Source organism: Talaromyces rugulosus, chromosome VI (assembly GCF_013368755.1).
Source record: "Talaromyces rugulosus chromosome VI, complete sequence".
NCBI lineage: Eukaryota > Fungi > Ascomycota > Eurotiomycetes > Eurotiales > Trichocomaceae > Talaromyces > Talaromyces rugulosus.
This window is the reverse complement of record NC_049566.1, coordinates 1,076,458-1,091,683: the sequence shown is the minus strand read 5'-3', so window position 1 is coordinate 1,091,683 and position 15,226 is coordinate 1,076,458. Positions and strand designations below refer to the sequence as shown.

The window sequence follows — 15,226 nt, the reverse complement described above, 5'->3', positions numbered from 1 at the left end:
ATTCACCTTCACTTTCACCCATAAGGCAAAGCCACAATCCCTAGCTTCATCTTTGTTTCACTGGTGCTTTTCACAGAAGCCGTTTACGGGGCCCCTTGTTGGCTGTGCTGGTTATTTCACTTGCTCCCATTGACTTTATAAGAAGAAGTAATTCCCCTTCCCAAGATTCTTCTCTTCTCTCCATCGTTTCAGAATATCATCATCCCAGACATCAAACCTTCCTCTAGTCAACAAAACAGAGTGAGAAAGATTATAGTCATCTTGTTGTTGACATCTTCATTATCCACACCCATTACCACTTCCACATATTATCCAACCATGCCTGAATCACCTGTCTGGTACTGCTGCAAGTGCAATCTTGGTCCCTGGAACGTGACCCTTGACGTCTTCTGCCCAAATTGCGCCGCGCCGCGCTGTGGACAATGCGACATGGAAAGCGTGGATATGCATACTGTATCCCAAATGCTCTCTCGCCGACAAAACTTCTCGTCAATCGGAAATACTCACACCTGCAACAAACTTCGACCTGCAGAAACGCTATACAACCAACCGGTCCATCTCGAACGAGCATGCATTGCTCCCTCCTCCTTGACGCCAACCGCGCGTCGTCCACTCATGCCCGGACCGCAGGCAATGGATACGTACAATATTTTCAACTTTGGCGGTCTCTTAAGGCAAATGCCTAGCAATTTATATTATTGCTGCCAGTGCAACGACGGTCCAAAGATGTACGATAACCAGCCAATGTGTGTGAGCTGCTCTCACACAATCTGCTACAATTGCCGGCCGGCTTGAGGCACGGCATCCCAAAGAAACTGGATCTGTTTGAGATGTAGGCCGCATCTTTTCCTCCTGTACAATTCAAAAAGAAGAGTGATTGACTGTTAACAGGTTATAAGCGCGCATTTTTCTCTCTTGGCATAATGGAGGAGTTTTCATCATTGGTTTTTTCTCTCTCTTTTTTTTCTTCCTTTTTGAGCGACATCGCATATGATTCATGAAAACATCATAAACAGTAACTCTCGACTTTTTTTCACGACCATTTCTGCATTCCAATTTTATCATGAAGCGACTTTTTTTTTTTTTTTTTTTTTTCAGGAAACGGAATTGAGCATGGAATCTTCTTCTTCTATTTTTCGGGCATCTCTTGTCGCATTGATGTTTCAATTGTTTTTCAATTGCATTTTAATTAGACTTTTTGTCATCATTTGTGTATCATATCACTGAATCTGTTTCCAAATTGAAACCATTAATTATTGTTTTTCTGTCATCAGCTGTCAAATCAGTGAGTGGGGACGGTGAACGAAGCAGAGTGTGAACCAGTTAGAGGAGTGGCCGATGTTGAGTCATCTCGACTTGAGTCATCTGGTTCTGCATGCTAAGAGTATCCACTTTTGGTAAAGTGACTGCATGGCTGTGCTTCTGCAGGTCAGGATGAGTCAAAACAAGAGAGAGGGCGACTACTTGTTAGCTGCTGAAGAGCGAGTGTGACGACATGCAGCAGCAGCAGCAGAGATACACTATTGAGTGTTGCGCTGATCCGCAATAGCGATTGGAAAACTATGCGTCGCATGCGTCGTATGTGTCGTGGTACGTAGGAGAGAGGAAAAAAGAGAGAGTGAGGTCGCATCAAAGCTGCATGTTGTCGGCGGGACGTTTGAGTCACATGCGCCGAGTCGCCGCAGACTCGCAGAGCCGCATCAGCGACCCACAGCTCGGCCCCGTAATTGGCTGAGAGTGGGTGGGGCCAACGCCGTGGTACAGCCAGTAAGGGCCGTTCGGAATCCCGCTCTCCGGATGAGATGACAATTGGCAGCCGTTTGATTGGCCAAACGCTTGATGCATTGCATTTCATTTCACTTCATACACTGAATCCGTTTTCTTTTGGGGGGATTTTTTTTTTGATGAAACCAGACCGGCGGATAATTTCATCACAAGGAAGGGAAAAAAAGACCGTTGAAGCGAGCAGGGCATCAGCCAGCCCGACAGACAGACACCAGCTGAAAACTCGGGTTTGTTTCCTGTTACGTCATGTATTATTTACCGCCCGCCAAGAACGACAACACAAAACCAGCATGCTTCAAAAGGACTAGAAATCACGGTCTGTATTCTCTAGTGCTGAAAAAGACAAGAAAAATTTTTTGGACACAAGAAAATGAAAGGAAAAAATGGAGCAGTCAGGTGTAATTACACCGTCTGATTACGTCATGGAGTTTAGTGTCTGTCCACTTGTTGGTTTTTCATCATGACTCACCACTGCGCCCCGTACTGGTTGATGATAGGGAAAAAAAAAATATCGATGCCCTTGTTAAGCATTTGGCTATGTTGAATTCGCCGTGGATTCGTTCCTATTGGAGCGCCATGTCTTCCGAGTCCTAATAGATACCGGGTGCGGATACTATCAAGCTTCCGAGTATGCCTTGTCTCAGGCTCTCAGCTACCTTTTTTGAGTGGAACTAAAACCATCATAGACTAGTGTTACTTAGTGCTTGATCATAGAAGAAGTTATTCGTCTGATTTACGCCCGAGTGTAAACTCAAGTTGATCATACATCATACTAGTCTTCTCAGCTGTGACATCAAACTTTTACCTAGCTGTGGCTTAGCCTTGAATGGCTATTGCTAGCCACATCTCTCCTTTTTTTTCCCCATTACGCGATAATATGCCAAGCGTGCTACGAGGAATTGCTGAAACAGATGAAACGAATATGAATCAATTCATGTAATTAATGCTAAGTAGGAAATCGGCAAGCATCGATCTTGCCGTAATGCCGGTAAAATCTCACTTCGTCGCTCTACGCCCTGCAAATAACCCAATCGCTGCCAAATAGAATGCAGAGTAACACCGGGTATCGTAGAAAAAGAAACTCTGGAACTGCAGAAAGAATGCCGTAATGCCAAATAAGACGAGAAACGCCTCTGATGCTACGCTCAAGAGCAAAGCACACCTGTGTTCATGCAAAGAGGAAACGGGGCATTGGCCAAAGACGCCAATGAAGGGGAACTTTTTTTTTTTTTTTTTTGCAGAATGAGTATCAAAAAGCGGGGGCTGGCACCGCACGCGCCAGTTGCGCCATGGCCTCAGTATCAAAGAAGCCAGTAAAAGAAAACTTCATACTGATGGTATCGGCTGAAAGGCTAGAGGGAGTCATACCGGAATCAGTTACAAGGGCAGAATTCGTGATGGGTCCGAGAGAAAACGTCTACGGTATGCGGCGATTTCGCTGGCAACGGTGGAGAAGTCCTTCACCTGGTCGCGCTGCATGGTATTGATCATCTCTTTCAGCCCTTCAAGAAATCTCTCTTTTTCTTCTGGGCTTTCTCCTTCCCGCTGATTGCCCATTTCAACAAGGATCTTGTCGTCTAAGATGTTAAACGTTCCCTAAGAGTTAGTATTCATCCATCCAAATCAATCAAAAAAAAGGCAAAGAGATAAACCCGATGCATGGACCGGGAAAAAAGGGGATAGAAAGGAAAAGAGAAGAGAGAACATGCTAGGTGACCAACGCACCAGGCATCACCATGTCGCGCCAATGCTGAAACTCGCACGTGTTGTCATTACACACACCGCCGGCACTTTCGTATGGACACATGGCTTGGGATGGATTGATTTTATGGCTGTAGGTGAGAGAGCGATAGCCATCGCCAACCTCCTTGTCGAAGTTAGGATGATATCGATAGGCACGGAAATATTTCAGAGGGCTTTCGTAAGGTGAAAACTTCAGTGTCGTATTTCCCCTATGTGGTGCATTCTGTAGCCTTGTCAGTAAGTGTCCGCACTTGATCATGACTAACGTACGTCAAGAGCATCATTCTTCGATGCAATGACAACTTGTTCCTGAAACTTGGGGGTTAGTTTCATGTCAGCGTCACCGTGAGACGACCCAGAAACAACAGAGTTAATGTCCATTTCTTCTTCATCGCCACCTGCGTCCAGCTTGGGAGAATACGCTTCATCCGCACTGTCTTCAACTTCCAGAGGCTCATCATTGTCCAGAACCTTTGTCAACTCCTGCAAGCCACTGGCCTCTTCCGAAGGCTTAGCAACCGAGGTAGAATTTTGGAGTACTGGCCTCTCGGCAGCGGATGAATCATCAACCGGAGCTTCCTGCGCAGGAGGAAAACCATTGCTTGGTTGTGATTGCGGGACATGGTGCTCTAACTCTGGCCCTACTTCGGTAGAATCCCGATCTGAATCACCACTGGATTCGCTCATCGAAGAACCTGAAGCTTCCGAGCTTGAGCTCTTAGATTCAACCATATCATTGTCATCACTAGCCTCTTCCAGAGAGATTGGATTCACACTCAGAGTACGGTGTTTGGTTGATTGAGCAGGATGCGATATTTCCATCTTCATGCTATTTAGCGACGAGTCTTGAGAGCTGGTGGTGTTATCCAAGCTGCCATCATCTTGCGGCTTTGATGTAACTGTGTCGAATAGTTAGTGAAATGGAATGACACCAAACTCGAAAATATTCGTTAACAAAAAAGAAAGAAAAGAACCCACCCTCTGTAGCTGGGGCGTGCTGGGTTTCTTGTAGTGCTTCTATCTCTTGCGTTTCTAAAACGAGACTTTGAAGCTCATCCACAAGTTGTTTTCGCCCTTCCCGACCTTTGGATATCTCGGCCAAAAGCTCTTCTTCTAACCGTCGAAACTCAGCGAGTTTGGTCTCAACCCGCTGAATCTCATCCTCTAACGTCGGAAGTCCGCTCTCAATTTCTTGCTTTCGCAATAGCTTTTGTCGTATTCGGTCTAGATTAGAGGTATCCGTATATGCTGCCGATTGTGCCGATGAATCTATTGAACCAGTTGCAGACTTGGACCTGGCAAGTGTAGCCGCTATCGGTGCCAATGGCTCTTCTTCAGCTTGAGACTGAGTGGCATCGTCCTGCTCACTAGTTACTTTGAAGGAACCTGGCGTTGAGACAGTTGATTCCATCGGATGTGATTTTTTAGCCATCTTTTTTCTCTCGAATTCGGCTATCCGACGTCGCATAGCTTGTATTTGAATGTGCTTTTGGCGAAGACTTTCGGCATCCTGAAGCCGATTTTGAGGGGTGGCTGACGCCGAGGATCTCTGATACGATGGTCCACTGGAACGAGGGAAATTTGACATTTGAGAAGATGGTGTATCATCATTAACGTCGGGCATCAGAGCGTCGTCCTCGTCCTCCATGGACTCGTCATCACTAATGTCGATAACCAATCTGTCTTGGGCTACTGAGGGCTTCTTTGATTTGGGAATAATTTCATCAAAGTCTGAAGCTCGAGGACGTTTGACGGTATTTTTTCTGGGAGTAGCCGTGTCTATTTCTGTATTTCCAATGCCTGGAGGTATAGGAGATGGGTGGCTTTCTGCTGAAGCGTGCTTTTGAAGCCCAGGTATTTGTGGAGTTTGCATCTCGGTAAAAATAGTTGGTTGATCTGGAATAGGTGGCCTCTCTGGAAGGGGATGGGACAAAGTAGCTGCTTGTTGAGTGCTATCTGTCGACAATGCTCGAGGTGTGGATACCGATTCGGACTGGGATTGTTGTCTCTTTAGTCCCATTTTCTTGAGTTGCTCTATACGCTGCCTTGCTAACTCGGTTTGAGCCTTATTCTTCTCCTTGGGCTGCGTCGCTTGAGAAATCTTGGGAGGCACTATAGGGTCCTTAGGTAGAACTGTGCCCTGCTGGATACCTGAAGCCGATTCAGGTCTCGATTCAGGAGATTTCGGCCTAGTATTTGCAGGGGCCTTGTTGGCTTTAGCAGCTAGCATCCGAGCAATAAGTTCCTTCCGTTCAAGCGGTTTACTAGTACTAGCGACGGAAGAACCCTTCTCTTTCTGCGGTGGAGTGTTTCTTCTAATGGAATCTTGTTGCGCCTCTGGTGTTGTAATTGCTTGGCCGCGGGTGTATTTTGTTGGTTCCTTAGGCGCAACAACAGGTGCTACATTGCCGCTCTTGTTGAGTGACTTGACATCGGAGACGGAATTTGTGATTTTGATCCCAATCTCATTATATAACTGCCTGAGAATGTCTGGATCAATGTTTTCCTTCGCAAGCTCATTGAATCGAATATTATGGGGAGCTAATCCGAGTAAAGCCCCTTGAGCCATGACACGGATTTGAGAGACAGTTTTCCCAACAATAGGAGAGGTCGTGATGAGGCGGTTTGTAGAAGGGCCATCTTGAAGGCAGGTCTCACTTGATGTGTGGGTACGTTCCTCCGACGCATCAGGCAAGGCGGTTATAGTCATTGGGGGATTATACGCTAGTAATGATTAGAAATGTTAACAGATACTCAAGAGAGAATGTGCCTTACGAGATTCTGAACCTTCTTCATGGGACTGGCTGTTATCTGACGACGATATACTGATTGGCTCATAGTTGTGGTTTCTTGGTATCGATAATGGTCCAGTTGAGTGCGGAGGAAAAGGTTCGTTGGCGCGGGACCGCGATAATAGTTTTGACCTGACAGAAGACCCGGCCTGCTGGCTGGCCGTGTCGTTGCCTGAGAAATCGCTCACTTCGCCTTCCTCCCGATCTGTGTCATTCTGCGTTGGTAGATGTGATTTTTCATGCGATCGGGGGGCTGGGTGGCTTGATAGCGGCTGAATTGCCTTGAGTGGTTGCGAGAAGCCAAATGGAGGGGTCGAGAGAGAGTTATCCAGTGGGTAAGCACCCGCACCATTCAACTGCCCCCCAAAATGAACGGCCATTTGACTATCGGGAAATGTTTGAGGAAAATATGGAGGTGGAGCCGGGCCATTTGCCATCCCAAGGCCGGGTAGTTGTGTAGGTGGATTTGGATTGAATGGCATGGTAGCGAAATTACCTGCGGCCAAAGTCGTGTTCATACTATAGTATGTAGAACTAGATCGGTCACTCGAGCTCTGTGGGGGGTTCGCTGGCCACTGCGGCGCGTAGTTTGCAGAACCTAGAGGGTACTGCGACATGGTCGTATGAAGCTTGCGCGAGTAACCCCAAACCGGTCTTGATTTTCAGATCTGATAACGGACGCGTCGGTCAAACAGTACAGCGCGAGTAAAAAAAAGCCAATCGATTTCGAACTATTCATCAATACCAAAAAGAAATTGTTGATTTGTAGGTCGGTGCGGCGCCATAAAGAAAGTAGTAGACTAATCACGTCTCAGAGATTGATCAACCCAGTGCTGCCGTAGCTTGGTGGCGGAAGTAGACAGCAATTTCGCGTGGTATGATCCTTATGAAATGTGAATAATAAAGAGTTGGAATGGTTCTAGATACGCGGTTCGCGTTGGTCGATGCGTGGATGCAGGCTGGTGTGTTATAGGGGAAAGAGCGAACTATGGCGGTTGGCGAAGCTTGGGAAAACGAAATTAAGGACAGCACGTGATGTAGGCGGTGGGGAGTTTCTGCCGGGTCGTGAACCGAGGTGGCCTGTGCGGTTGGATGCGGGCTGTCATTAGCTCGCGCACCAGTTGCGGAGCAGCATCACTCTTGGTAAAAGGTAAACAAACATCGATCCGTCCCGATCGAGGCTCACCTTTAGCATCAACTCTGCTTTCAAATATTCCCTGGACTGTCGCTCGCGCCAACCATACTGTGGGGATTGGTCCTAATGACTGTCTTCTGACACTTTTTTATTCTCAAATTCGCTTTCTTTTTATATCCGTTGCCTCGACCTTCTCCTCCCACGCGATTGTTTATTCGATGAGATCATAGCATCGGGATGCTTTGAAGATATTGACAATGCAGCCTTCATCGCTAAATAATTCACCAAGGCGTACAAATCCTTTTGGCCGTCACTCTCCTTCTCCCTCCCCCAGTCCCCAGGTACCGCCGTCGCGACCGAAATCTGCTGTCTTTCCAACATCGTTCACAGACTCCGATAGGAAGCCGCATGCGCGGAATTCATCTCTGTCACAGTTCTCAGCAGTTGCGCTTGGATCAAATACCCGAGATCGATCGAGTTCTCTTCGACAGAGTGTTCATGCATCCGGAACCTTTGCGCCACAGTTTATTAAATCCGAAGAGCTCGCAAAAGGAATAGATTCGATACATGAACTGGAGGGCAATAATGACTTCTCAGGCAAACGCTACGTATGGCTCAAAGATGCCGAGAAGGCATTTGTTAGAGGCGAAGTGGTCGAGGAGAGGGACAATGGCGAGCTGTTAGTTCGATGTGAAGACGGTAGTGTATGCATATCGGAAAACATCGGTCGTGGTCTCTGCTAATTTTGTTTCTGAATCAGCAACGAGAGGTCAACTCTGACCATGTCGATAAAGTGAACCCGGCGAAATTCGACAAAGCTGATGATATGGCTGAATTAACGCATCTCAATGAAGCGTCTGTTGTGCATAACCTGCACTTGCGATATCAGTCAGACCTGATTTATGTTCGTCTAAACGGATGCGCAGTCTTTGGAGCGGTATGCTGATTTTTGGACAGACCTACTCCGGCCTTTTCTTGGTGACAGTAAACCCTTACTGTCCACTTCCAATCTACACAAACGAGTACGTGCGAATGTACAAAGGTCAAAACAGGGAAGATACCCGACCACACATCTTTGCAATGGCCGATCAAGCATTTCGAAATCTTGTAGAAGAAGGCGAAAACCAGAGTATCCTTGTCACGTACGTCTCGTCACGATCTTGTTTTGTAAAATTCTAATGGAAATTTCCAGTGGTGAATCCGGTGCTGGCAAGACGGAGAATACCAAAAAGGTCATTCAGTATCTTGCAGCAGTAGCCACGTCTGAAGCAACTGCATCTCGATCAACTGGAAAGCAATTTTCTAACCTCTCTCAACAAATCCTTCGTGCAAACCCTATCCTTGAAGCTTTCGGAAACGCCCAGACCGTACGGAATAACAATTCTTCACGATTCGGAAAATTTATTCGCATTGAATTCACCCGCTCTGGTCAAATTTCAGGAGCTTATATTGATTGGTACCTGCTAGAAAAGTCAAGGGTGGTGAAACCGAATGCTCGGGAGCGTAACTACCATGTTTTCTATCAGCTTTTGCAGGGTGCAGAAAGGAAGGTTAGAGAAAACCTTCTTCTCTCTGACTTGCAGATTGTAGATTTTGCATACACCAGGGATGGGAATGACTCGATTGCTGGAGTCTCTGACACTGAGGAGTGGAACGCCCTCATGGAAGCATTCCAGGTCATGAATTTCTCCGACAATGATCGAATGTGCATCCTACGTACTGTAGCTGCCGTTTTGCATCTTGGAAACATTACTGTTGTCAAGGAAAGTATCCGTGCTGACCAGGCTGCTTTGACACCGGAAGCTTATAAAAGCCTAGATAAAGCCTGTCGTCTTCTTGGAGTGGATATGGAGCTTTTCACCAAAGGTTTATTGCATCCCAGGGTTAAGGCCGGTCGGGAGTGGGTTGAAAAGGTTCAAACACCCGAGCAAGTGAGGCTGGCTCTGGATGCATTGGCGAAGGGTATCTACGAGCGCAGTTTCGGTGATCTAGTCAACCGTATCAACAACCAGTTAGACAGCAGCAGCGTTACGACTGACGATACATTTTTCATCGGTGTTCTGGACATTGCTGGCTTTGAGATCTTCGAGAAAAATAGCTTCGAGCAACTTTGCATCAACTACACCAACGAAAAGCTCCAGCAATTCTTCAATCATCATATGTTCGTACTGGAACAGGAAGAATATGCTCGAGAGCAGATCGAATGGCAATTCATCGATTTTGGCAAAGATTTACAGCCGACGATTGATCTGATTGAAGTGACCAACCCGATCGGTATCTTCTCATGTCTTGATGAAGATTGTGTGATGCCCAAAGCCACCGACAAATCATTCACCGAAAAACTACATTCTCTTTGGGATAGGAATTCCCCTAAATACCGCTCGTCTCGATTGAGCCAGGGTTTTGTCTTGACGCACTATGCAGCTGAGGTCGAATACACCACAGACGACTGGCTGGAGAAGAATAAAGATCCTCTCAACGACAACGTGACTCGGTTGTTGTCTGCATCCAGTGACAAACATGTTGCAAATTTGTTTTCCGACTACGTTGATGCAGATGATGCCCAAGGATTCTCCCGAAGCCGGGTAAAGAAGGGTCTTTTCCGCACCGTTGCGCAGCGACACAAAGATCAACTCTCAAGCTTGATGAACCAGCTTCACTCCACACATCCCCATTTTGTTCGTTGCATTTTACCCAATCACAAGAAAAGGCCAAAACTATTCAATGCCCCTCTCGTTCTAGACCAATTGCGTTGCAACGGTGTCCTTGAGGGAATTCGTATTGCCCGGACAGGCTTTCCGAATCGCCTACTGTTTAGTGAATTTCGTCAACGGTATGAAGTTTTGTGTCGTGATATGCCCAAAGGTTACTTGGAAGGACAAAATGCTGCGCAAATGATCCTCACCAAACTTGGTATGGATAAGACTTGGTACCGAGTTGGATTGACCAAAGTGTTTTTCAGAGCCGGGGTTCTCGCAGAACTCGAGGAGAAGCGTGACGCTCTTATTCGTGAAATAATGACTCGCTTTCAATCTGTCGCCAGAGGTTTTGTTCAGCGACGAATAGCCAACAAGCGTCTGTACAGAGCCGAAGCCACCCGCATCATCCAGAAAAACCTCCATGTGTATTTGGATTTGCAAGCAAACCCCTGGTGGAAGCTTTTCACCAAGATGAAGCCTCTCCTCGGTGCTACCCGCACTGCCGCGGAGGTAAAACGAAGAGATGAAAAGATACAGAATCTTGAGGTCAAAATGCAACATGATTTAGCAGATCGCCATAAGCTCGAGGAAGACAAACGGCGTGCAGACCTCGAAGTGAATCGCATTAAACAAACTTTGGAAAGCGAGCGAGCTCTAGCTTTGGACAAGGAAGACATCTTCAAGCGTCTCCAAGTAAGAGAGGTTGAACTCAGTGAGAAGCTAGCAGGAGCTATTACCGACCAAGAAAAGCTTGAAGACCAACTCGACGAACTCATAGACGCAAAGCGGAAAGCCGAAGAACAACTCGACTCGAGGAAAGTTCAGCTGGAGCAAGCAGGACAAATCATCGCGAGATTGGAGGCTGAAAAACAGGAACTACAGGAACGCCTATCAGCCCTGGAATCTCAAACGAGAGAGCTGGAAAACACGCACTCAACAAAGGACTCTCGTTTACAGAACTTGACCCAGGAAATCAAAATGTTGCAAAGTCAAGTTGGCCTAAAAGACCGAAAACTGCAAGACCTGGAAACCAAGTTACTGAAATCCGATCAAGATCTCGATGTTAAATTGGCCAAGACCACTAAAGAACTGGATAGTTCGCGAAAACAGGTGAAGGATCTTTTTGACGAGAACAAAGCAATTCGGCAAGAGATTTCTGAACTTTCGACCACTTCTACAGGCTACGAAGAGATGCTCCGGCGCAAAGAGGGCGAGCTGTCGGTCCTCCGCAATGACACAAAACGGCATGAAGAGGACAAGAAAGCCTTGGAAGCAGAAAAGACGACGCTATCTAGCAGATTCAATGATATGCAAACTCGCATCCGCGAACTTCAAGCACAGGCGGACGCTATGAAATTTGAGAAACTGACGCTAGAACGCGAGGCTGCAGATGTCAAGAAGATGCTCGAAGCTAAAATGAATGAAGACGCAGAAGCCGGCCACAGCAGAAGACTCCTTGACCAGCAAGTCCAGGATCTGAAAGCTCAGCTTTTCCAACTCCAGACAGACCTCAGCCGCGAGCGCCAGTCCAGGGACGATGTCCAAATGTTGGGGGAACACAAACTTACGGAACTCAAGGGAAAATACGAATCCTTAAACGAAGCCAAGATAATTATAGAGAAGGAGATGTATATCCAGCAAGATACCCTTCGCCGTGCTACCGAGTCTCGCACAGTAGCTGAACAGGCGCGGAAAGAACTTCAAGCGGAGCTAATTAAACTGCGTGAACGGTTCGCCAATGCCGAAAAAGCACGCATCGATGCAGAGAGTAGCATGGAACGAAGCATTATCAACCAAGCTAACGAAAGGCAAGCGATTATGCGCAAGGATTTGGACGCTACGTCTGCGAGGCTGCAAGAAGCAGATGCTGAGAAATCTCGACTCTCAGTCCAGGTCCAAGAGCTCACTCAAATGCTTGCCGACTCAGAGACGTTCCGTGAGCGTCATGACCAAACCAAGGAACGAATGGAACGTGAGCTTGTCACAGTCAAGGGCAGGCTGACAGCGTCAGAAAATGATAACCGAGCACTGTTGAACAAGATACAACAGAAGAACTTGGACATTGCTCGTTCCAACTCCAAGGCCAGCGACAACCAGCGAACTCGGATTCTACAGCTACAGAACGAAAAGACCAAGCTAGAAGAAGAGTTCAAGAATATTCAACGGCAATTAGGGGATGCGCAAGTCACTATAACATCCGTTGAGAAGCAAAAAGAGAAACTAGCTCTGACTGTTGAAGACTTGAATCATGAAGTTGCTCGAGAACACAAAGCCAGTCGTAACGCAGAAAAAACATCATCTACAGCCACCATCCAGCTATCTGAAGCGAACCGCAACTTGGAAACAGAAAGGCAACTACGGAATCAAGCACAAGCCAATACTCGACAGCTGCAGACAGCTTTGGATCAGTCGCATAAAGAAATCGAGGATTGTCATCGGCAGTTGATACTCTTACATAAAGTCTTTGATCCAGAAACTACCGAGGCTCCTAAGTCTTGGGAAGCTGTTCAACCTGACTTGTCAAAGAAGGTGGATCTCGCACAACTCCTGGAAATGGCACATAACGAGTTGCGTGTTTCTGAAGAAAAACATTCAAGGGTGGAGAGTCAACTAGCTGAAATGCGTCGTCGTCATGAAGATGAAATGAAAGAGATGGATGCACGATATTCTTCTTCTAAAAGGGCGCTTCTGGAGGAGATCGACAACAACCAGGTCACCTCTACTCGATCGCCTACTCACCTTCGAAAAAATTCTGAAAACGTGAAAAGATATTCCAATCCTTCAACTCCCAACCGACGATTCAATTTCAATGAGGCCGCCCAGGATTCCGGCAGGTCGGACCGTACTGTGGACACGACAACCTTCCAAAAACGGATGGATATGGAAGCAGAACTTGAAGAGTTGCAGAATAAACTTCAAATGACAGAAATGCAGAACAGATATTTGCAAAACCAGCTCGGAAATGCTACTCCTGTGCGGGACATGTGGCAGGATGAGAGCCCATCTATTCGTCGAGTTCAACTTTTGGAGCGTGAAAATGGTCGGTTGCACGATAAACTTGACGATTCTGCTAAAAAGGTCTCCGCATTGGAACGTATGGTTCAGTCTGGAGATTTGTCCTTGCGTGATGTGCAAGCTAAATCTCATGAGGAGCTTTTTGACTTGCTCACCTCTCAAGAGCAATCCAGGAGATCACTCCTGGGTGTACACAAAAACGCCATGGCCGAGCTCACAGATGCGAAATCTCAATTCGAGAAGCTAAAACGGAACAAGACTTCACTTGAAGTAGAACTGCGAGATGCTCGTTCAGACCTTCAGGACTCCGAAAGTGCCAGAGAACAAGATGCAGCCAGCAGAAACCAATTGTTACAAGAGTTCTCCGATCTTCAGATCCGTCTCGACTCTGAGGAGTCTAAGGTTATTGATCTCACTTCCAGTCTTAATCTATATAAGAGTCGTGCCGATGAGTATTTCAGCAAGCTTGAGCAGGCCGAAATCACAGTTCTTAAAGCTGCTCGTGCTGAGCAGTTTGCCAAGTCACAGGCTAAAGAAGCAGAAGAGACGTTTGCCACAGTAATGGCTGAACGTCAACACATGGATTCGCTGGTTGAGGATCTCCAGCGACAAGTTCAATCATACGAAGAAAAGGTTGAAGATCTTTCAGCCGATCTGGATGGTGCTTTGCAAGGCAAGCGCCGTCTACAAAATGAACTGGAGGATTACCGAAATCAACGAGCCTCCGACATTGAGGACAAGGAAGCATCCTTAGAGCAAACGCGAAAGAAATACCAGCGGGAGTTTACAACGCTTACGAATGAAATCGAAATCGAACGTGAGAACGTCCTTCATGTGCGCGACGAGAACTCTCGATTGCGTGAGGAGCTAGAAGATCTTCGCAGCAAGTGGGACAATGAAGTTCTCAACAGCTCGACCTGGGCCAAAGAAAAGTCACGTCTGGAAATGACATTACAAGACGTGTCTACTTCACGAGACCAAGCAGCCAATGCGCATAACGAGGCTCAGAGTAAGGTTGTGTCATTGCTGTCTCAGGTGCGGAATCTCCGTACGTCCGTGGATGATGTCTCCGCAGAACGTGATATCTTGATCAAGGACAAGAAAACTCTAGAGTCTCGGTTGCAGGAAGCTGCAGATCGATTGGAGGATTTGGCGAATGGAGATAGCCCTTCAATGCGAAATGCAGCCGGCATGGACCGCGAGATTTTGGAGCTCAAGTCAAAGATGGCGCAACACGAAGATGTTTCTGTAGCAGCAGTGGGCAAGATGCGCCGCGCTGAAGCTCTCAACACGGAAATTCAAAAGGAGTTAGCCGCCGAACGAGAATCGAATGCTCACCTATTCAAAGACAAGGCTGCGCTAGAGAAACAACTCAAAGAGGTTCAGCTCCGATGCATGGATTTGGAGACCAAAGGATACTCCTCAGCTAGCCAGGATATCAAATTCCTTCACAAGCGAGTGAAAGAGGTAAGTTATGCTCATCAGAACACAATTCCAGCTCGTTCCTAACACCATAGCAGCTCGAAAATCAACTGGAAGACCAAGAGTCTAAATACAATGCTGAGCAGCGCTCGGTTCGAAATGTCGATCGTACCGTCAAGGATCTACAATCTCAAATTGATCGAAGGGATAAAATGAACGCCCAGCTATCTGATGATATTAATAAATCCCGAGACAAAGTCGAGCGCCTTCTCCAGACCATCGAAGAACTTCAATCTTCCGACTCTCAAAGCCAACTTCAAGCAAAGCGGGCAGAACGAGAGCTTCGTGAAGAGCGGGAGAGAGCTCTTCGAATGGAGAGAGAATTAGAAGGTTGGAAACAACTTCGTATTGAAAGGGGTAGTGTTGTTGGTCGAACGAACGCCTTGAGCGAGGTAGAAAGTCGCCGTGGAAGTGGCGTCTACGTTGCCAATGGCGCGGTTGAAATCCCTCAGCGAAAATTTAGCAACACCAAAGGATTTCTTTGAAGAATTCCGGGTCTACTGCTTTTGTTTTTCATTCATGTATGAGCATTGTATACTGTGTTCAGCGGCGTCTACGGGAGGGCATTAGAGAAA

General features: G+C 46.9%; 2 protein-coding genes across 2 annotated transcripts; one reads left to right on the top strand and one right to left on the bottom strand.

Annotated features, from left to right (window-relative positions):
- Positions 1–3,162: 3,162 nt before the first annotated feature.
- TRUGW13939_10732 (uncharacterized protein) lies at positions 3,163–6,937 on the bottom strand (the record flags this gene model as incomplete). Its single annotated transcript, XM_035493842.1, has 5 exons — positions 3,163–3,362; positions 3,511–3,751; positions 3,799–4,427; positions 4,507–6,252; positions 6,304–6,937. The coding sequence occupies 5 exons, from the start codon at positions 6,935–6,937 to the stop codon at positions 3,163–3,165; spliced, it is 3,450 nt and encodes a 1,149-aa protein (XP_035349735.1).
- A 775-nt stretch (positions 6,938–7,712) lies between these two features.
- TRUGW13939_10731 (uncharacterized protein) lies at positions 7,713–15,136 on the top strand (the record flags this gene model as incomplete). Its single annotated transcript, XM_035493841.1, has 5 exons — positions 7,713–8,159; positions 8,216–8,359; positions 8,413–8,597; positions 8,648–14,636; positions 14,690–15,136. 5 exons carry the CDS (start codon positions 7,713–7,715, stop codon positions 15,134–15,136), a joined length of 7,212 nt encoding a protein of 2,403 aa, XP_035349734.1.
- Positions 15,137–15,226: the final 90 nt, after the last annotated feature.